The sequence below is a fragment of the Pectinophora gossypiella genome, chromosome 11, assembly GCF_024362695.1.
Source record: "Pectinophora gossypiella chromosome 11, ilPecGoss1.1, whole genome shotgun sequence".
Classification (NCBI taxonomy): domain Eukaryota; kingdom Metazoa; phylum Arthropoda; class Insecta; order Lepidoptera; family Gelechiidae; genus Pectinophora; species Pectinophora gossypiella.
In genome coordinates, this window is record NC_065414.1 from 9,963,559 (window position 1) to 9,986,942 (window position 23,384).

At 38.7% G+C, this 23,384-nt stretch overlaps 2 protein-coding genes across 8 annotated transcripts in view; one reads left to right on the forward strand and one right to left on the reverse strand.

The window, feature by feature from the left end:
- The window catches only part of LOC126370563 (endophilin-A), an 83,209-nt gene that overhangs the window by 55,778 nt on the left and 4,047 nt on the right, over positions 1-23,384 (forward strand). For 2 of the 7 annotated variants that reach the window (XM_050015481.1, XM_050015482.1), the window contains exons 3-11: positions 6,816-6,884; positions 12,196-12,412; positions 14,124-14,257; positions 15,161-15,227; positions 15,343-15,399; positions 15,938-16,038; positions 17,599-17,702; positions 18,081-18,442; positions 23,185-23,306. In XM_050015481.1, the coding sequence (XP_049871438.1) occupies positions 6,816-6,884; positions 12,196-12,412; positions 14,124-14,257; positions 15,161-15,227; positions 15,343-15,399; positions 15,938-16,038; positions 17,599-17,702; positions 18,081-18,442; positions 23,185-23,306 (1,233 nt within the window). Of the gene's footprint in view, positions 1-6,815; positions 6,885-12,195; positions 12,413-14,123; positions 14,258-15,160; positions 15,228-15,342; positions 15,400-15,937; positions 16,039-17,598; positions 17,703-18,080; positions 18,443-21,100; positions 21,188-23,184; positions 23,307-23,384 lie in introns of all 7 variants that reach the window. The other 5 variants (XM_050015486.1, XM_050015483.1, XM_050015487.1 and 2 more) reach the window with 5 other exon arrangements.
- Positions 6,973-9,973, reverse strand: LOC126370605 (uncharacterized). The gene is made up of 2 exons (XM_050015566.1): positions 8,985-9,973; positions 6,973-7,082 (listed from the first exon to the last, which is right to left on the reverse strand). The coding sequence occupies exons 1-2, from the start codon at positions 9,839-9,841 to the stop codon at positions 7,070-7,072; spliced, it is 870 nt and encodes a 289-aa protein (XP_049871523.1). The 5' UTR covers positions 9,842-9,973; the 3' UTR covers positions 6,973-7,069.

The following is a 23,384-nucleotide window of genomic DNA, read 5'->3' on the forward strand; positions in this document are numbered from 1 at the left end:
GTGGGTGTATATACACACCTCGCTATCTTTGCCTACCTCTCCAGAACACAATACTTGTCAATGGACATTACCCGTGCGAATTTATGAGACACCTCGTATCAAGGTGGTTGCATACAAGCAAGGTTCCTAGTATTCTTCTATCGTGTGGGTTGTAAGGTGAATTACCAACCTCATCAACCCTGGTGTCAGGGTTACTATTGAGCCGCCAAAGACCCCTGACATGGCTTACATCAGTAAGTAGTAACCGGGACCAACGGCTTAACGTGCCTTCCGAAGCACGAATCATCTTACTTTTTGGACAATCAGGTGATCAGCCTGTAATGTCCTAACCAAACTAGGGATCACAAAGTGATTTTTGTGATATGTCCCCGCCGGGAGTCGAACCCGGGACCTCCGGATCGTGAGCCCAACGCTCGACCACTGGACCACGGAGGCCGTTTCAAGGTTCCTAGTTGAGTCGCACGAGTAGTTAATTATTGTTTCAAGTCCGGATACAAAGGTACCCGTAGGTGTTTTTAGCGGAAAATGGTTTAATGATAATGACGGTGACGTACGTTATACCCCTTTAACGTAGTATGATTAGAGTGACATATCTCACGTCTCTTTTGTACTAAGCTGTTCATCGTTAGTGCGAAAGTGACATATCTGTCGTCTCTTTTGCTCTAAGCGATGTACATTCGTGTCTAAAGGGATATAATAAGTAGTTTCTTAGAGCTACTGAAAATTGGGACACCGGAATACACTTAAAGATCTATGTACGGTCACGAGCATTAATATGTATACACTTTGGTACCATGTCACATTAACTTTTTTGACCAATTGAACTGTAAGTCTCACTAAATGTCAAATTATGTTAGTGCGACAGAGTCCTAAAGTGGGTACATTATATTGTTCATGACTGTAGAGGTAGTAGAGAAATGTCCCCGTTTCAACGACCTTCGGGAACTTCGTCCCTGGCTTACTTGCAGGACGCAGAGCGAGGTTTCACCTTGTTCGAAATGCATTTTGAAGGTACTCTTTCTACACTGTTTTATCGGTGCGTCAGTGGCTTTTTATCTTGAGGTCAGCTTTCGTAATCTGAACGGAGTCTCATAGAGAAAAGATTTTCTAAGATCTTTGTCTTAGCCTTTACAGCAATTAATTTACTAAACCACTCGTGCAGTTTTGCGAAGACATTGTTGTGAGAATACATTTTGATCGAAGCTGCAGGCCAAGTTTATAAATAATAGCATAGCATCCATAATAATGTTAATTTCATTATATTACTGAAATTATCACGCTAATCTTATTAAAATATTATTATAATACCACCCAAAACCCGTTACTAAATACTAAAACCATTCTGTATATTATTGTTTGGATAACCGACCTAGGTTATCCAAACAATAATATATTAAGATTAGCGTGATAAGTTTTCTGATAAAAATTAACATTAATAATGTTTTTGAAAACGAAACCACTTTATATTCTAATGTTGTACTTTGTTACGGAAATTTAATATAAAAATGGATGTTATTTTATTTTAAAGGGATGTTGGGTGTTTGTTTTAAGTCTAAAATAATGTGTTGGAAAATATAACAATGTTTCATAAATAATTAAATAAACACGACTTTGTAGCTACATAAATATTTTTATTTACTTCACATTTTGTCAGAAAATGTATTTGAAATAACTACTCTATGGATTTTAGGAATTCTTGATTCAATCTGCAAACTTTTCTCTTCTTCTTTTTTAGTTTTTCTATCCTTTATTCCTTTTTTTGGATTATTTTCTTCTCTTTTCTTATTTTCGTATCTGCTTACCCCGGTGGGAAATAGGCGTGAGTTTGTTTATGTACGTATGTCTCTGCAAACATGTATTTCTATTAAATTTTCCATTTTTCTTCTGCAAATTGTTAGGTAACAATCGAAAATATTATGACAAATTAGAATACTACAGAAATTGACCGCGTATTCCCGAAAATACTTACTTGTTCATATTTTTCCGTCACAGTTTTATATTACTCAGTACCAAGAGTGTTTCACCCGGGTACAGCACAAGTGGAGTCGCCTGCCAAGTAATCCTTGGATGAAACCTCAAATTACCCCTTGAGTTTTTGCTACGACGAGTTATGAAGGCGCTTTGCTCATTTTGCTCTCCGCGACCCTTTTGTTTTTTACGCGAAATTATATCAAACTAGCTTTTGCCCACAGCTTCGCTCGCGTTTAATTCGGGGTAACCCCTTCCCCTTTCCCAATGTACCAATTTTTAGCTTCCTACCTTGAAAACTACGAAAAGTCTTATTATAAAATTTCACCCCCTCTTTGGGATTGGGGGCGCATTTCCAAATAAAAATGATGCACGATTTTTTTGTTAGGCCGAAATACCAATACGTACGGATGTTTTTATTGCAGTTTCCACTGTGGTGTCATTTAAAATATGGTATAAATATATGTATTTCGTGTTGTTTATTTATTAACCTATAGACATTGTTTAGCCTATATTGGTGCTAATTCCTGTAAATACCATCTAATTTTATTTTAAGTTATATCTGTCATTTTCTTATCCGCCGAAAAGAAAAGGGACGGGTAATCGACAAGCATAAAATTTATGGAACACATGTCAATTTTAACCACAAATCTAAACCAACCGTCTAAAAATTTTACATCCGTCAATAACCCGACACAGTTAAGTAGACAACACGTCAAACGGATTGCATACCAGCGACGTACCTTTTGATTCGCCCGGGTTATTCATTCATTCACTCATTCTTCCTAAAATTAAGAGCTGTGAATCATCCGTCCCTTTCCTTTTCGACGGATATAAATAAAATTAGGCGGTGTCTGCAGGAATCGGGGCCATTGTCACACTGATTTTCGGCAAACTGCAACGAATCTATCCGGTAGGCAAGATCATGGAAATATTTAAAAAAATGTTTAGTTTTACTATTTTTAAACAACTTTATAGTATTTCAATCGTAGCGATGTGTAACCTAAATTATATCTCTCGATATAAAAAAAAATATGCCTTTACGACATCCCCCAATATAATACGTGACATCTAGAGGAATATGTAATAAACGAAGGAAAACCAGTCGTATAAAAAAGTCAAGATGGCACTAGAAAAGAAATATGGGGAACACCGCATCGAAAGAGCTTCCCTCTTCAATTATAATTAAAGAATTTATTACGGAAGAGAAATACCCGTTCCATATATTTTAATATCGTTCCCAAATCAAATACGATTTTGGCATCGGATTTCATTATACCTACCTATTTAAATACTTACCATCAATTACGTTTCGAATTAATTTTCCTAACAATCCACTGCTTTATGTTTTACAATGGCAATCCCTAAGCTACATCGTCGCTTACACAGAACCACATCGTAAAACCCCCTTTAATGCTTATCTAAAGCTCGGCAGTAAAAAAATGATTTAAATCGCTCCATTTCCAAATACCACCCTTTTTGTGAGCGCGAGATAAACCACTCGAGACCTTTCCAAGGTCACCTATGAGGCCTTGAGGGTCTTATTAGAAATTCCTCAACCTTATTTACTTAACTCCCTCGATTAGGGTAACTTGTAACTTATTCGATTTCGGTTATCAAATTGAAACTTGTATAATAGGACTTGTTACGATTGTTCAAAAGAGATCTGTTGATTGTATATAGAATTTCCAAGATTATCCTTGTTTCGGGATTTGGAGAGCTTTAGTATGTGCAGCTATGCTTGTCGTGGTTATGAGTTCATAAGCGTGTGTTTATCATACTCTTACGGGTGTGAGTATTCCCCTAATCGAGTGGGTGAGGCCAAAAGCGATTAGAAGACAACTTGCAGCCACTGTTGATATAAGTCCTAAGATGACGATGAACGATGAATCCCTCTTTCAACTTTCATGATTACTATTCTAGTTGTAAATATAATTAGTCTTGTCGATGCTAGAAGTCATTTTATCGAGCGACAGTTTTCCTAGAGACATCGGGCGATATCGCCCCACTTCGCACGCCACCTTATCTCGTGAGTTAACCATATACAGAAGTAACTAATTGTCTGGCGAAGTCTAGCGATGTCGTATATGATATCGCCCGATGCGATGTCGTCGCTCATCACATGTCCCTCGATAAAAAAATGTCCTCTAATAGAGACGAGGCTTTAATATGGTGTTGTTATGAAGGGGTTAACGGTGCCACTCCCCGGGCACTCCGTACAAAAATCTCATTCTCGTGGGCTTCATAACGCATAACTGCGAGCAAGACACAGTGCTCGCACTCTCCTCCTTACTCTTTAGCAGCTTCTTCTTCTATCGTGTTGGGTTGTGAGGTGGATTACCAACCTCATCAAACCTGGTGTTAGGGTTACTATATAGCCATTTAGACTAAAGTAAGACCCGGAGGGGGTAAAGTCGGCGCCTGATACGAATTGGTAATCCAGCTCACAACCCACACGATGGAAACTTATGTTTTGTTCTTGTTGTTTATTATGTTATTATGGAATAGTAGTGAGTCCAAAAATGCTAACCACTGTGAACCGAAATATCGGAATCGACTTCCATAGTTGATGGATCCAAGATCAGAGTCAAAGGAAATCTTTGATGTGCTTTTGGAGATTGAGCAATATCTAGTAAATAGCCAGATATATAAGCAATACTAACTTCGTGCATCAATTCGTATAAGCGCGCAGCGTGGTTGTCATGCCCTGTCATGACCCTACTGCTATTAGCCGTAAGACATCACATACCCGCAGTGGAGCAACGTGGTTGAGAATGCTCCAAACCTCCTCGGTTGATTGAGGGGAGGCCTGTGCCCAGCAGTGGGACGTATATACGTCCACAGCCTATATACACAGCCTATATAGCGCAGCCTATATAACAGCCTCTATAGGCTGTTTATGTTATTTTATGTAAAAATCTGTTGGTTGGCCTATTTAGAGTTTAATAATCTTCTAAAGCGGTATTTATCTTATACCAAATTTCTTAATTTTTACTATACTTATTTCATGACCTTTAATATGTAACTGCAAGTCCGGTCCGCAGGTTTTTTATTCTTTTGTTGTGGATACCCAATCTGTTGGAAAAGGTTCACAAATTCAAATCTGTAGTGATTAAAAAAATACTTTCTTTAACCTCGCAAGGCGTAGATTTCCAGATACAATAGTTAAACAATAGAGTACAGAATTCAAAAGATCATTAGGTCGGACTTTAAGTCATATTAGGAGACGGAATTTAGGCAACCATGAGTCAAAACAGCGACGTGAGCAACACGTAAAATACAGTAGTAAAATTCTCATGCGACGTGAATGGGGTTGTATATGCCTCTTTGTCGGGTGAAGATTAATAATGCCGACTTCTCTGTATTCGGTATCGTAACAGAGCCTCCATTAAATTACATGTTCATTAAATTAAACTTTATTAATCACAGCGTTACCTGCGTAATAAATAATGTTTCCTTGAATGAGGCGGTTGTAGAACAATCAGCGGAAACTCGACTCTTATCCTAGGCGCCAAATTTGAGAGTTATGAATCTCTATAGTATAGAATAAAGAATAATACTACCTAATCGCGTATAGATCGGACACTCCCCGCTGCACTAATTCGTATCGCAGCCGAGCTAGTATTACCTACATCAAGTTACATCAAACACGGAATGAAAGAGCTATGTTTAAATATTTTTGTTTATCTAACCTAGAAACGCCTCCACCGACTCCGTGCTCTAAGCGTCGGGCTCACGATTTGGAGGTCCGGGTTCGGTTCCCAGTGGGGACATTGTCAAAATCACTTTGTAAGACTGGTCTTTGTTTGGTAAGGACATTGCAGGCTTGAATCACCTGATTTCGTGCTTCGGAGGGCACGTTAAACCGTTGATTCCGACTTTTAGCCGTAAAAATACCTCTAAGCAGTGGAGCAGCGTGGAGTACACTCCATATCCCCTCCGGTTAATTGAGGGGAGGCCTGCGCCCAGCAAAAATCGTATATAGGCTGTATGTGTAATTTAGAAAAAATGAGCTCTATTTTTTCATTTTAATTTTAAATCACAGAGTTCAATAAAGCCCGATACTACAATCATCGTAAATCGCCGCTTTGTAAAATTTTCAATACCTGCTGTACCGAGTCCAGAATTCGGTCAAGGGCACGCCTCGACCCACGCATTGTTCCGATGGCTCATCCTTTGTGGAAGCACTCAAATGCATCGCATAGAATTTTGTTTGTAACAAAGCCCCGGTTTGTACAGGCAGGGATTTACAGATAGTATTGTCCAATATTTACGTATTTGTGAAATATGAATCCATATTCCTGTAACGTGATTCTGCATTGTTGCAAGGGATATGTTTTATATTTGCCTATCTATATATTGATTTTATATCGTAAAGGAAAACTGTGTTATGCAATTTGGCAATGTTCCAGCGCTTAACTAAAGTTTTCATTACATATGAAAATGAACATACAATTTCAATTCTCTTTTCTTTCTAAAACATATTAAAAATCCTTGATAGCCCTTATTGGCGTATAGTAAAAGTAATAATAGAGATCTATTGGGCATACAGAAGAGAGGAAAAATCGTTTTTTATAACTAATATTACCACTCATAAATAATTCTACATTATCTGTGTGTGTCCCAAAGAAAAAGTAAAGTATATTTGTAATTTATTTTCTCGAGTTACGTTTTTAGGATTTTATTTTTAGTGTATACCTCTATATGATATCTTAAGCGACGGTGACTCTCAAACATAAAATATTCCATAGTTATTCAAACTTTCATAACTTGTTTCTATGATTTTGGGGACAATTTACTCGGTTCACACCAATGAAAGCTCTAATATACTGTTTTCTTTGTTTCAGTATGTCACAGAAAAGATGGGTGGTGCTGAAGGCACCAAGTTGGACCTGGACTTCGTGGAAATGGAAAGAGTAAGTGTACCTTTTTTACTAGTTTGGATTGTCCCACTGTTGGGCAAAGGTCTCTGATATGTTTAGAGCAAGTAAAACGTCTATTCACAGTAGGAACTGGTTTATTACTGATCGCTGTAGGTACAATCGACATGACTCGATACAATTCACAACAGGTTACGTACTTATACACCAATCCTCCCCTTTTAATTTTCAAGCCTAAAATAGAAAAAACAATATAAGTTAGAAAAACTCTTTAAAATCCAATTCCTTATTACGAGGTCTTAGATGGCGGTGAACAGGTGCCGGTGGCGTTTCAACAACCTGATCGCCGACGGCCTCCGTTGGCTCAGTTTGGAGAGCCATAGGCGTGCTCTCCGCCTCAGCCTGCACTTCGTCCCCGACAACATCCACCGCCTCCTCCCACACATCAGTCTCTTGAATATTACTGGGTGTATCCACTGACAGTATCAGCTGAGCGGTCGGATCGAAATGACTCAACACTCGCTCTGATGACAATTCGCTTTTAATACGATCAAACGCACTCTGTTGTCTTTCGCCCCATTGCCACTGTACACGCGCTTTTAATAGTTCATGCAGGGGATGTAAAATTGAAGATGCATTAGGTACGAAATTCCTGTAGTAATTTATTACTCCAAGAAATCTTTTTAATTCTAATACATTACTAGGACACGGAGCTTTTACTATAGCATCAATTTTACTCGAGCATGTTTTTAAACCAAACCTGTCAATCACGTAACCTAAATACGTTACGGAAGGTTGGAAGAAAACGCATTTTTGCCGTTGGAGTCTCAGTCCCGCATCTCGTAATCTACATAACACTTCACGCAGCCGCGCCAAATGAGTTTGTTTATTAGGACCGGTTACGCATACGTCATCGAGCCAACAGCTGACTCCTTCGATCCCCATTAATAATGTTTCCATTGAACGTTGGAATATTGCAGGTGCGTTTGCGAGGCCATACACTAGCCGAGTATATTTGAATAACCCTTTGCTAGTGCTAATTGTGGTTAACTCCTGTGATGATTCGGATAACTGGAACTGATTATATGCATTACTGAGATCTAGTTTTGTATAACGTTCACCCCCTCCGATTTTGGCAAAAACCTCTTCGATGCGCGGAAGTGGATATTTATCTATTTTAAGATCTTTATTTAGCGTAATTGAGTAATCGCCCGCAATACGTATTTTTCCATTTTCCTTCATAACAGGAACAATAGGCGTCGCATACTTTGAATAACTCATCATCAGCCCATTAACGTCCCCACTGCTGGGGCACGGGCCTTCCCTATGGATGGATAGGGAGATCGGGCCTTAAACCATCACGCGGGCCCAGTGCGGATTGATGGTTATTAACGACTGCTAACGCAGCCGGGACCAACGGCTTAACGTGCCTTCCGAAGCACGGAGGAGCTCGAGATGAAAACTTTTTTTTGTGGTCACCCATCCTATGACCGGCCTTTGCGAAAGTTGCTTAACTTCAACAATCGCAGACCGAGCGCGTTTACCGCTGCGCCACCGAGCTCCTCCTTTGAATAACTAACCGGTTGCAATATTCCTAAACCCACTAATCGGTCAATCTCCCCTTCTACTTGTTTCTTCAAAGCAAATGGGACAGTTCTCGGCTTAAAAAATTTTGGTGTTGCTTCTTCCTTCAAATGTAATTCAACTTTAAACTTATTAAAACAACCTAACTCATCCATAAATAGTTCCGAATATTCGTCCTGTAATTGTTGCACTTCTCTCATGTGAACCTCCGAGCTAACGTAATTGTTATTTGTAATAGAAAATTGTATTTGGAACTTGGTCATAAAATCACGCCCCAGCAACGGCGGCCCACCATTTTTAATAACATATATTTTTAATGTTTTTGTAAACCCTGAATAGGTGACGTTTGCTTCAAAATATCCTAACGGCATAATTTTATGACCCGTATACATACACATCTTTAAATCGCTCATTTGCAATCGTTCCTTAACAAAATACATATTATATAACTTATCAGAAATGACAGTAGCACTTGACCCCGAATCTAATTCCATCTTAAGATCTATGTTTTTAACAGTAATCGGAACTATAATAGGGGATTGATTTACCGACCTTAAGTTAAACATTTGGCACTCGACGCAGTCGTGCGGTTCGGCTTCTTCCACTGGCGACGACTGTGGTGACATCGGCGAATCAGCGGTCACATCAATGTTGTTAACGCGAATCGAATTTTTATTTTTACAAACTTTAGATAAATGGCCCTTTACACCACATATACGGCAACGGTAGTTTTTATATTTACACTTATCGGAAGCATGATTTTTCATTCCACATACTCCACAACGTAACGCGGTATCATGGTGTCGTGACGCCTGTGCCGGCGCGCCGCCTGTCGCGGGTCGTGTTGTCACTCGGAACACAGGCTCGGGCTTCACCTGTAACTGCTCGCGGGCGTGCCGCGCACACGCCGCCTGCTGCGCCACCTCCACGGCCTTCGCGAATGAGAGCGTAGTCGCGTCTTGCTCAAACAGCCGGTCCCGTTCGGGTCCCGGGTTCATGCCCAGCACGAACTTGTCTTTTAGCAACATCTCTAGCGCACTGCTGAAATCGCAATGAATGGCTAGTCCTCGTAACCGCGCTGACCATTCTTCTACGCTTTCCCCCGGCGATCTTCTGGCCCCATAAAACTTCGCCCTATCGGCGAACGTACTTCTTTTTGCCTTGAAATGACCGTTTAGAGCAGTAACCAGCTCCGTGTAACTTGCCTTTTCCAGTGCCTGCGGATGTACTAAATTACGCGCTAGGCGATAGGTATCATCCCCCAAGTGTGTCAACAACAAGGCACTCTTGCTCTCCTCCTTAATATTAGCCGCATTCAATATTAAGAATTGTTGCATGCGACCGTGAAATATTTCCCAATCTTGGGTATTATGGTCAAAAACTCCAAGATTCCCAAATAAGGCACTCATCTTCCTCGAAGTGGGTAGAATTTACCTCGTCGGCCACTGATATGTTTAGAGCAAGTAAAACGTCTATTCACAGTAGGAACTGGTTTATTACTGATCGCTGTAGGTACAATCGACATGACTCGATACAATTCACAACAGGTTACGTACTTATACACCAGTCTCCCTTCAGTGCTTTCACTTCTCGCTGTCCTGAGAGATCTCTCTCCGATCCTTAACTTACTCTCCTATCTACCCTGCCTTTTACGTATATGAATATAAATATGAATGATCATATTTAAAATCACGACCTTATTTCATTATATTTTACAAGTTCTGTCCTGTGTAGAAGACATACATAACACTATCAGTTTCGCTTTTCCCCATAATGCCACCATGATTAACGTTTATCAATAGGCTTAACTCATAATGTAAATGCTATAGATAGATAACGTAGCCATTAAACACAACTGTATAGTATAAAATAATCCTCATTTTGGTGTCTCTGAAGTTGGGTAATTAAGATACTTCTAACTATATTTCATACTTCCATACCTCCTCCAGTTGATAAAGGAGGTGGGAGGGCTGTGCCCAGCCGTGAGACGTATCTATCAATACAATCAGTTTTTTGCAAAGTAATAATTAACTGGTTGCACTTAAGACCTCCTGGTTACATATCGTTTCTGTCGACCTTAAACACCTGCAAAAACAAATTTTATAATTATGACAGCTAACGGATCAAAATTTCGCCAATGTTTACAAATAATTCGCTGGGCTCAGTGGCTGCAGTTTTTCTCTTTGATTGTACATAAATAGGCTGTTTATGGTTATATATTATATTTACTTACTATTTATTACCTGTAGATGGTTCTAGCGAAAAACTTGTTCAACCTGTCTATTTTCTTTTACCATGTTTTGTCATTCTGTCGTCCGTCCTATTGTGAACAAACAAATAAGTAATATCAATTAATATAGCCCCCACCTATTATACTATCTGCTGACAAAAAGGCGTTCGCAGAATACCTTGGCTGAAAATATAACATTATTCTTTTATGTACCTAATCAATTTTATTCGATACTTTGAAATGCTTTGCCTATTTGATCGTTAAGTTCTTTTACTCCAAACGTACATTTTCTGTTCCTAGTATACCTATTATATAAATGGCAATAGTTTTACAATAAGAGTATTACAGAGTACTTTTATCGGTACATTTTCCTCGCTCTCTATAGGGACCATTTGTAAAAGGTTTTATATTTTTTATCCGTCTCGCAGTCACAGTACGATAAATGGCACTTGTACTTAGTTCTTGATATTGTTATTTATTTTCTGAGCTACCAAGTAATATATTGTACATATGTCTTAGTCAAGCTTTGGTAATTTAATTGAAATATAACTTTATTAACATGTGAAGTGAAATATAGTCAATCTACGCATTCGGCAACTATACTTACGTAATAAAAATAAAATCATTTTATTTTACTACATTATTATTCCATTAGTATACATTTTCGGAGTTATGTGACCTATCCTGTATTGGGCTGGTTTTCGCTTCGCGGGTTGGAAGGCCCGACAGGCAAACGCTTCTGTAAAAAACCGGATCTGTCAAATCTTCCGGTTAGGAAAGCGGACCCTGTGATAAACGGCATAATGCTAAGGGGGTGATGAAAGAAATAATATCTATTCCGTTAATGAAGCGAAACATTTTTCATCGCATAAATTATAATTATATTTCATTCTGTAGTGATGAAAAGAAACTAGTCTTTTCGTAATGAATTTTAGTTTGCGCCTGTGGCGATTGTAGCTTAGTCATGTCAGAGGCTTATGATGGCTCAATAATGACCCACACACCAGTAAGTCCGTCATCGACCGACGCTAAGACGCGAAAAATTACGTTATCAAACACTAAACGGAAAAGTTCAATTGTAAAGAAACAAAACCGTGTTGTCGAGAAGTCCGTTGCGTCACTTCTTTTCCATAGCCATGAAGTATTTAAGGCCCAAAGTCCTTTTAAACTCCAAACCCCAATGGTTAACTTATGTATGTGGAAATCTGGGCCGCAAGAGGATAACATGTTTCGTAGAGATGGTAAATTAATAGGTATTGTAATTCTATATTACTTATCTTGACATTCAAACTCAAACTCAAAAATATCTTTATTCATTAGTTACGTGACACTTTGAATCATAATTTTTTACATAAATATATTTTTTGTCCGACATCTCATCCGCCTAAAACTACTGCAGCTTCTCACAACCTTTATAGTCGAGGAAAAGTGGCTGCAAGAAGGGCCCTAGATGTTCATCACCATAAATTCAGTGAGTGTTCTCTGATGATCCTGCATTGAAAATTAACGTGATTTGTATGTTTTCTCTTTCAGAAAACCGACGTGACATGCGAGCTAGTGGAAGAGCTACAGACGAAAACAAAAGAGTTCCTGCAACCGAACCCGACGGCACGGGCCAAGATGGCGGCGGTTAAAGGCATCAGCAAACTAAGCGGGCAGGCAAAGAGCAACACATACCCACAGCCTGAAGGCGTGCTCGGGGATTGCATGCTGCACTACGGCAAGAAGCTCGGAGAGGATACTGTCTTTTGTAAGTAACTTTTCGTTAAGCTATATGAGACTATCCATGTTGGGGTTAGAACCGCATAACTTAACATAAATAGCCTACATTCGTCCCATTGCTGAGAAAAGGCCTCCCTTCGATCAACCGGAGGGTGTATGGAGCATACTCGCACCACGCTACTCCACCACAGGTTGGTAGAGGTGTCTGGGCTAGTAGCTCGGGACCAACGGTTTAACGTGCCTTCGAAAGAACGGAAGCCTCTTACGTGATTCTCAAGTGATTCAAGCCTGCAATGTTAACAAAGGATAGTGTCACAAAGTGATCTCGACAATGTCCTACAGATCATAAGCCCACCGTTCTAACCACTAGTGTAGTTCTAACAGCCTCTATTGTTGTGTAGGCTGTTGTGTACCTGTTAGTATGTAGACTGTTAGAACCGCATATCAGGACGTATATTAAAATGGCTTATGTTTATTGTATATATACAATATATAATAAGCCTTCACGAGTCGCTTAAGGAGCCTCGTTCAAAGTAACAGTTTAAAGTAAATTTACATTAAACAGCTAAGCTTTATTTACCTAATGTATAATGTAATGTGAGGCCAACTCATCTAAATTTCCAACAGAAAGCCAGAAGGCCCGTTTAATTCGCAAGTTTCGCCCAAAGATCACCAACCTGTTCTGTCTCAACTTTCCTAACAGTATAGAACAAACTTTCCGCTTCTAATGAATATTTAGTAGATAATTTATTTTTAATCGTGTGAACCACGGGTCTGTATCAAGGGCGCGGCGGCAATGAAAACTTGTATACAAATTGCCGATGAAAGCGCTCAAGTCATTTAATTTAAAAGCCATTCGTTAGACTCGAATGTAAATGACTTTTAAAAAATCATAATAGTTATGACGCCTTAGAGCATAGTCACATCATACGTACTTACTAATAATGAACAAATGAGTAAGATTTTTTTATAATTTGAACGTTCGAATCTCGACTCGGGTTTTAAACGACTGAATTTGGAACATAGACAATTGACATCAGGAAGTGTCCAGGATTTGTGCCCGGTTAATGGCAGTAGGCTTGCCCCCTATTATATGGGACTTAAACATAGCTGGCGAGGAGTGGGTGTATAGAGTATATGTCGTGGCCAGATCTTAGAATTGATCATTTCATGATGTGTTCGACCATTTCATAAAATGGTCATATTTCATGAAATAGCCAATTTAAATTGACCATATCGTTGAAACGTCAACGTTTAATGATATTGCAATCAACGTTTCGTAATGCAGGCGGTGTTATAAAAATGCAAATAGTCGATTAATTTCTTTGGTTAAAAATTATTTACCTAATCCATATGGAAAATTGTACAATTACATCGGTCCATCGATTATAATATCAATCAAGTTTTAAATATAATCGACACCAGCGCCACTACCGGTGGATAATATTACCAATTTTACGATATGATTGCCAACGTTTGGCCGTATCATGAAGTAATCATGCATTTAGTTGTTCATATCGTTAAACGTTTTGTGTTCATTGATCTGGCCAAACTAAAGCATGATATGGCCAACGAATGATATTCTATTTCATGAAATGATCGAGCACATCATGAAATGATCAATTCTAAGATCTGGCCACGACATGTATACTATACACCTTTGCCTACATCTTCTGGGATACAGGTGCGCTTTTACTTGAATAAATGAACGTCTTGATTGTGATGTCTTCTGTCTCCAGCACAATGCCTGATAGAGATGGGCGAGGCGATGAAACAGATGGCTGATGTCAAGTACTCGCTCGATGACAACATCAAGCAGAGCTTCCTCGAGCCGCTGCACCATCTGCAGACGAAAGACCTCAAGGAGGTTATGGTAAGACCTTGTTTTTGCTTATATGTACAATTTTATTTACAACGCCTGGTAAAGATGGGCGATATGGGCTAATTTTCATCCAAATCGGTCCATGGTTTTAGATGTGAAAAGGTAACAAACAGACATAGGTTCCTTATATATTATTTATAACATAAATAGCCTAAGCCTGCTGGGACGATAAATGAAAGAAAATATTATAGTATCAGTTTTTGTCTGAAATGAAAGTAACGTGTCCTTTTCGAGGTTTTGTTGAAGAAAATCATATCAGCGGGCTTAGCACCATAAGCACGCGACTCTATCTCGCCGCGACAGAGATCATCTGTCTCTTTCTGTGCAGTACTGTGAGAGAGTGACGGGTGACGTATGTCGAGGCGAGAAAGAGTCGCACGCTTACGGTGCTAAGCCCGCTGAATGTGTTTTTTAAAAAGCTCTTACAATGTTTTTACTTTAAGCGATAGGTAACTGCAGGCTGATTGTCCAAAAGTAAGATGATCCGTGCTTCGGATGGCACGTTAAGCCATTAGTCCCGGTTACTACTCTTACATACTGATGCAAGTACATAGTCGCCTCATGAGCCTTTGGCAGCTCAATAATAACCCTGACACCAAGATTGATAAGGTCGGTAATCATAAAATAGAAGAAGAAGTGTAATAGTGCCGCAGCTCTATAAGTGTCCGGGATGGGCTATAAGGCAATATACAGAGTTCTTTTTACCGTCGTTATAAAACACTGTTTTATCTTATCGTCAAATCAAATCAAATCAAATATACTTTATTGCCCAGAACTACATTTAAACAATCAGACATAACACATGAATACAGTACAATTTGGGCGGCCTTATGTTTCTGAAATGTATTTGTTAAATAAGAACGTCTATTGTACGAATGATGTGTTTGTTTTCAGCATCACCGGAAGAAACTACAGGGCCGTAGGCTCGACTTCGACTGCAAACGACGTAGACAAGCAAAAGGTGATTATTGTCAAACAAATTACCGCTTCTAGAACTAACAATTACTTTGATTTCCAAATCTATTTACTTCTGTATAAGTTGTAATTTTATGTTTCTTCTTTTTGTTATGAGTCAGGCCCTGGTAGGGTTAGTCCCTATATGAGCCCAAGTCACGGGTCATCACAAAGACAGGGTATGTGAATAACAGAGAATATGTAAAAGCTAGAAAATGTGACTAAAATCATTATTTTTATTTCCCCTCATTGTAGGCTAACTTCCTTGTATTGTACACGTTGAATCGTGACGTTTTTCAGTTGCTTTCTAGTGCCTCACTATTATGCACGTCACAATTTAAAAAAAATCTCCAATAACACCATTGGACGCTGAACATATATATGTATGTGTCGTTAACGAAAAAGCAGTCTATGCTTCTATTTAAAGGAGTGCGACATTACATGCTATGTTACCCTAAATACAAGCATAGCACAAACCCTGTTTATTTGTATGCATTTTTTATATATAAATCCTATAATGTAAGCTCGTTTATTTCATGTTCCCGTTCCCCTGCGCCTGCGTCATCGTCATTTGCCTGAGTTTTGTTTTCTTCATTCGGTCTGTATATTATTTTTCTTTTCTTTTCAACTTTGGTTTGTATATTTTGTTTTGATTGCTTCGTTGTGGGTACTATGTATAATACTTGGTGTGTGTTTGGAAGAGTGTTCATACATCAGGTGCTCACATTCCAGACGATGAGATCCGACAGGCTGAGGAGAAGTTCGCGGAGTCGCTGCAGCTCGCCCAAATTGGCATGTTCAACCTTCTTGACAATGATGTAAGTGTCATTCTTTATATAAATAATTTATATATTTACATAAATAAAACACATAATAACGGGTTCTTACCGCGTTTAAATCAGGGATATGAGACTCAGGGATATGGGAGTCTCATATCCCTGATTTAAACGCGGTAAGAAACCGTTATTATGTGTTTTTATAGTGTCATTTTTTATTGCGAAACGTATAAAGTACTATTTAAAAACGTGTTTTAAGGTCTAAAGGTTGCCAAGCAATGAGGGCGCTTGTATTTGTTGTCTTCATTTTTGTATCTTGTGTGCGTTGTGCTCAATAAGTAAAATCTATCCTATAAGCATAAAAACATAAAGCAGAGATGTATGGAGTACACACGCACCTCTCGCCAGCTATGTTTAATTCCCATCATCATCATCTTCTCAACATTTTATTGTACAGCAGTGGCCGAAAAATGATCGCTCGAGACGGATTTTCTCTACAGTATCGTACGACAACATGAAACATTTGTTATTTATTCTGACATCACCCATATCATAGACTAAGGAACATTTTCAAAGCCTAGTATTCTTATTGTACGAGTTTTAAGTGTGAAGGAGTTTTTTAATTGTATGTGTTATGCGACACGCTATGATGGCCATTTTAACATTAACTCATCAAGTTTCGCTCTAATTAATAACTAAGTTAAAGATGGCCTGTTAGACAGGCCTGCTTCTGTCAGGGAGCTCATAAAACACTGTTTCTGCGATAAAGTTACATAAACTCTTTATTTTTCACTTTCCTTCCACCGACTGCCATTGGAATAATTATGTAATACAAACCGGATTTAAAAAAAAAGAAGAAAGGAAAACATGAAACAGTAGGACTAGGGCCCTGTGCTGGGAGGTTTTCTGGCCACGTCCTACCCTCAGCGTTACAGATTCCGATGTGGTAGTAGTTTTACAGCTAGTTACATAATATGTAATTCAATTTTTGACGTTCAAAAAGCGCTGACTATATAAGTCAATTTTGAAAAATAAATATTTTTGAATTTTAGAAGATGCAAATAGCTTACTTGTAACTCATAAGCTGCAATTACTTACTTGCAGCAATGATTTATTACTTTAACGTAAGTGCCGTTTTCACAAACACAGTTAGCTGGACTATTATAGACGGCGTTGGTCTATCAGAAAGCTCGATGAGGTGTGGGTACTTAGTTCATGGATGTACCTGTGTACATCCATCCCAACGAAGGTAGTCACAGGACTACCTACACTACTTAGGTACCTAAGACACAGGTCACAGGACTACCTAAGTAGTGTAGGTAGTCCTGTGACTACCTCCATTGGGATACAGTCGTCTGCTTACGTAATGTTGTTGCCCAAACTATAAGCTTTATATTATTTAAGTTTATCTTTTTCCCGGTTTGCTGGAAGAGATTTCTACTAAAAATAAGCTGAACCGTTTGTCTATTGTGTTAGTCTGTTTTATATCCTGTTCTGTGTACAATAAACTGTTATAAAATAATCCTGCGGCCTGTGCCCAGCAGTGGGACGTATATAGGCTGTTTATGTTATGTTTTTTTTTTATTTATGCTATGTAAACAGGTGGAGCAAGTGGCGCAGTTGTCGTTCTTCGCCGAGGGTCTACTGGAGTACCACCAGCAGTGCACGGAGATACTCAAAACACTCGTCTCTACTCTCATGGAGAAGTAAGCATTTACTGCAAGTTTAGATGATGCTACTTGTGATGGTTTTGAAAAAAAAATTCTTGAGCCAAAATAATCACCAATATGATATAATATAAACAAATATATCTATTTTTATCTCTCTGTAATTTATTCAAAATGTTTAAGAATACTTCGAACATAATACAATCTGTCAGGAACATCATTGTAGCAGTAATCCTTAGTCAAACCCTCCACCTCGGGCCTTACCCGACGCAAAGGTATTTTATCTAGAAACTAATTAAATCGACCCTTTAGTATCTTTTCTCGGTATATTAGAGATCGCCTCACAACGTTGAATCCCACTGCTATTACAATATGCATTCTTTTCTATTTATTATCTTATTTATTTCTAACTTCCAGGAAAGAGGAGGCAGTCAACCGTCCGAAGATGGAGTTCGTACCAAAGACTCTCGCCGATCTCCACATCGAGGGCGTCCACGATCTGAACAATGGTAGGCGGTACGGTTCCACCCAAAGCCTCTCCCGACCACGGACCACCATCCCTCCCTCCTCCTCCGTCGGCGACCTTAGCACTGACCCCTTTAGAGCCTGGGACTCACCTATGAAGCCACCGACCTCGAGACCAGTAAACGCCCGGCCAGTAAACACCCGGCCAATAAACGCAAGGCCAGTAAACGAACGGTCAATGAACCCGCCCGCGCCAGGGTTCATACCGCACCCGGCGCCGCGGAATCAGTTCAATGGCCGAGACCCCTGGACAGGTGATTCAGGTTTTATTTGCAAGGTTCTTTTTATGTTGGTTTTGGTTGTGGATTGTGTGGGGGGTTTTGGTGGTGGGTGGGTAAATGTGGCAAACACAAAGACAAGTTTTAAAAGCCTCTTTTAACATAAAATGCTGCATTTGGTGATGGTAGAAGGCTTGTGTTTAAATCTGTAAATACGAATATTTTTGAAATTCTTATCGAGTGTAGTTTAAAAAAAAACAGCATATCAGCGTTTGGGACTTGTCTATCTTTTATTTCTTTTGATACTGGTTTAAAATAGAAAACAAACGTGACAGAATAAAATCTGAGGGTAACTTTTTAATGTGATGTAGCAGTCCACAATCAAAATATTTGTCGCACGGGTTGTCATCAATACACACGAAAGAGGGCCTTAGACATGTCACCTTATGTCAATCCCATACAATTTTACGTCGATTGTCATAAGCGTTTGCAACTTAGCTAACGCCTTTGGTACGGTGACGTTCAATACAAATGTTTTGATGCAACCCTTGTCAGTTCACAATCACGGACACAGCACGCTTACACCGGCATCGCACCTGTAAAATGAAAGGTGGCAGGCAACACTAATCTCATTGTCACTAACAACTCGATGTATAATAATATGACGGTGTAGTTAGGTGTAGAGGGATGACAATTTTATCGGCACTTTTCGGAACACAGTCGACACGTTTTAGGTTCATACGAGCAATTTGGAATTGGAATTCACCTTTCCTGAATAATTCGTCTGTGTTTTCAAAATAATTATAAGTAATCTTCAAAGTTTCAAACTTAGTGTGAATAGGCTTTTGCTAGGCTATCGTGGGGAAATTCACATTTTCAAATGCGTTTCGGAGGTATATGACCTAACCTGTATTGGGCTGATGTTCCCTTCTGTAAAAAAACGGACCTGTCAAATCTAGGTTAGGTAAGCGGACCCTGTGAAAATGGGATGAATGACGACATGAAATTAATTTTATTTCAGTTTGACAATTCTGCGCACTGTTGTATATTCTCTGATGGTACTTAGCACTAATTCATCTCTCGTCGCGATGGCATGGGATATCCCATTGACTTGGTATTTTCTGTACATGTATATATGTATAGAGATGAATTAGAGCTAAGTACCATCAGAGAATATACAACAGTGCGCAGAATTGTCAAACTGAAATAAAATTAATTTCATATATATACAAGTAACATAGGAAGCTAAGTGTGAAAGAACTACAATTTGTAGCCCAATCTTAAAGTTGGTTAAGTTGAAGTTAGTTTTCGAGTGCACATAAAGTTAAAGTTGAGAAAGTAAACAAACGTATTGTCACTATGAAGTTTTATTGCACACAAATTATATAGCTAATTTATAATATCGCGCGGTGCCTAAATGTAGGTCGCCACCTAAGCATAAAGTTATGTTCGGACGTGTCCCGTACAAAGTGTACACTGAATTATTTTGAGTATGATTATGTGTAATAATTAATAACATTGCATATAGAATTTTAGACTAAATATAGTTTAGACACTAGTTTCATCCTTAAAAAGTACACGTTAGTATTTAGATACTAACAGCAACAAAAATTAAAATTATATTTTCTTTTACTAATGAATGAATGGAATATGTGTCTTAGACCTAAACATGTTAATACTTATTAGTAGCTTATTTGTGAGTGGGATACAACAGTAAATAACCAGCAGTTTACTAGGATTTGAAATACCTCGGCCCTGTACAATCTATCCACAACACCAACACTTATTATCTTTTTTTTATTTTAAAGCTTCTTCTGGTGTTTAGCACGTACTGGTTTGGTGTTAAATTGTACAGAAAAATATTCTCTTTCAGGTTGCCGGAGTCCCAAATCCCGTCCTATCCATACCTTGTAACTTTTATAGTATAAGGTTTTTACATGGTTTACGTTCAAAGCTATATGCAAGGAATAGTATATTATAAGATCAACGTAAATAAACTCAAGTAGTTTATACGCCTGCAGTAAGGCTATAAAGGTGATATTTCATCGACAATGGTCGAAATAGGGATAAAAAGAGGTGATTTGTATGATTGTTTTGATTGTAACACACATCTTTATTTTTTAAGACATTTTCTATAGACAAATGTCCTCTCGTCTTGTCGATGAAAAATTATCAGAACTATTAAACAAAAATAAGTACATTTTAGAGTAATTCTAAATGGTTCGTAATGATATGATTCACTGCATATAGCTTTCAATTATTGACGTGATATGAATGTACATGTACCCTATTTCCTTTTGATACTGTGTGTGTTAATGTTTTAATTTTAAGGCCTGCAGGCCTGAAGTAGGTCCTTTAATCTCTATTCGTTTCTCTTCCCCTCTATGAACGTGTAGACAATATGTGATGTTTGTTCTTTCGTGGTTCTATCTCTTTCTGAAAGTGTTCGATGTTCAGTCAATCACAGACGAATAATTGACATGCACATTTCAAACATTTATGAGTAATTTCGGAAGTATTTGAACTAGTGTGACATGAGTTTAAAACTAAAGTATAGTTGAAATAGGCGGAAATAACGTAACAGATCAAAAATAATTGAGGCTTTTGCGAAGTGAACGCTATCGGATAGTAAATGGTGGAAAAAGAATAAACGTAGTTGAATGAGATTGATGCATTAAGTACATTGTGTGTCAGCTGGGTCGCACGCTGGCACCCCGGAGCACAAGCCACCCTCGAACCTCGAGCTCTTCCCCGGCGGCAACGTGCAGCGCTCCAACAACGGTAACACGACACACATTTATACACGTCACAGAATTTTACACGCGCCCAAATTACTCACACTACATAAGTTTAAATGCGCCTATTTTAACACGCACACACATACACATACACACACCCTCTCGCACACACACCCTCTCGCACACACACCCTCTCGCACACACACCCTCTCGCACACACACCCTCGCACACACACCCTCTCACACACACACCCTCGCTCACACACCCTCGCATACACACCGTCACACACACACACACACACACACACACACACACACACTCACTCACACACACACACACATACACACCCATACACACACACACACACCCTCGCACACACATGTACACACACACACATAAAAGAAAGCAATCGCATTTCGTCAAACAAGTATCGATTGACATTTGATTATAGGCAAAACTTAATGAAGTCACGTAGAAAACACATTATTTATGACATAATTTCCACTTTGTACATGACAAACAAATGCCACACATGAATACGAGTAACATACCAAACATGAAAACACACAAATATTGGTATACTTTTATTAGCAGTAATGTTAATGCATCTTGAACTATGCAATTTAGTGAAAACTTTGATTGATATATTATACTTTTTAGCGCGCTTTAAAAATTAGATGATAGCAAAGTACAAATAAATGAAACAATATTTTTTAGGACAAATAATAAGAAAAGCACAATAGTTTTTATCTCCTAGAAAAAATACATTACATTACACAATTCTCGACACAAAAACTTACACTCACTTCCTACTTCTAATAGATTCCTTAGTTTTTTAAATAGAGTTTTTTTATGGGGTTTTTATAGATTGCGTTTTCTAAACTAGCTTGTTTTTTGCGTTTTTATTGTGAAGGTTGTTTACTATGTGTCACATTTCATGGTGCATGTCAAATCATTTCATAGGCCAATGATATAGGGCTTTAAATTGCGTTTGTCTGTATTAGTTGGCATGTGACGTCATTGAACGCTTACTCAAAGTCACTATAGACGTGATATTAAGTTAAAATATAACATAATTAATATGTTCATTTCATTTGTACTGTGAAAGTGTCGTCTTATAACTACTTTGGTTATACTCATTCAATATTTGTGGAATAATTGAGATGGGATTGTTATTTTTTTCATTTTTGATGAGAGCGGCAGTGGGTACTTTTTATATTATATATTTTTTTAGATATAACATAAACAGCCTATATACGTCCCACTGCCCCCCACTGCTCCCCTCAATCAACAGGAAGGGGTACGGAACATACTCCACCAAACTGCTCCACTGCGGGGAAAAGATTTATATCGACACTTTAACAGTACATCTTACATCTAAAAGTTTCATTCAATCTCCATACGTTTGTATTTAGTTAATACAAAATGAGATGTTTGCTGCTTACCGATTTCAAACTAAACGTTCCGTGTGCTATTAACTATTAAAAAATAAAAGTACCTAATGCTTAATACAAACGTTTTTACACTCTTTTAAACTAAAGTTCCATACTGAAATCTTTTCTGCAAACAAAATGACAGTAGTGAGTATGGAATTAAAGTGGAGTGTTTTAGCTACTTAACGAAGAGTGTGCCTAGTATAAATATATTGAAGACCCAAATTACTTTTTGCAATATTACTAAGTAGGTAGTTGTTCTTCATAATGATAGTATGCAATGTGTTTGCAGTCGGGTAAATAAAAACAGTTTATCATTTATTCATCCTATGATATTTAGTGCCGCAGTACAGTTGCCGACTCATATCCTTAACTGAACTGTACCTATTTACATTAAAAAAAATCTTAAAAATTCAGTGCGATAGTTCGACTTTATCGCATCTATCTGGGGGCACGGGGGTGCCCCCGCCAAGACGAGCAAAGTGAAGCGCAAGGGCAGTGGCAGAACCTACTTTTTCTCGAAACGTTTCGTCGATAATACTTATACCAGGCACATTCTCTACCTTACCTTTCTTTATCGATGATCTAACGTGTTGCCACCTCCAGCGTCGCCACTGCCGTCGCCGGTTAAGTCTCCGGCGCGGACGCCGGTCGCGCAGAACAAGACGCCGTGCTGTACCGCGCTCTATGACTTCGATGCGGAGAACCAGGGCGAGCTCGGATTCAAGGTACGTACTGCTGGACACAGGCTTCTCCTATGCCACGCCACTGAGCTCGGTCCTCGGATTTTCTCGTCCAGCCGCTGC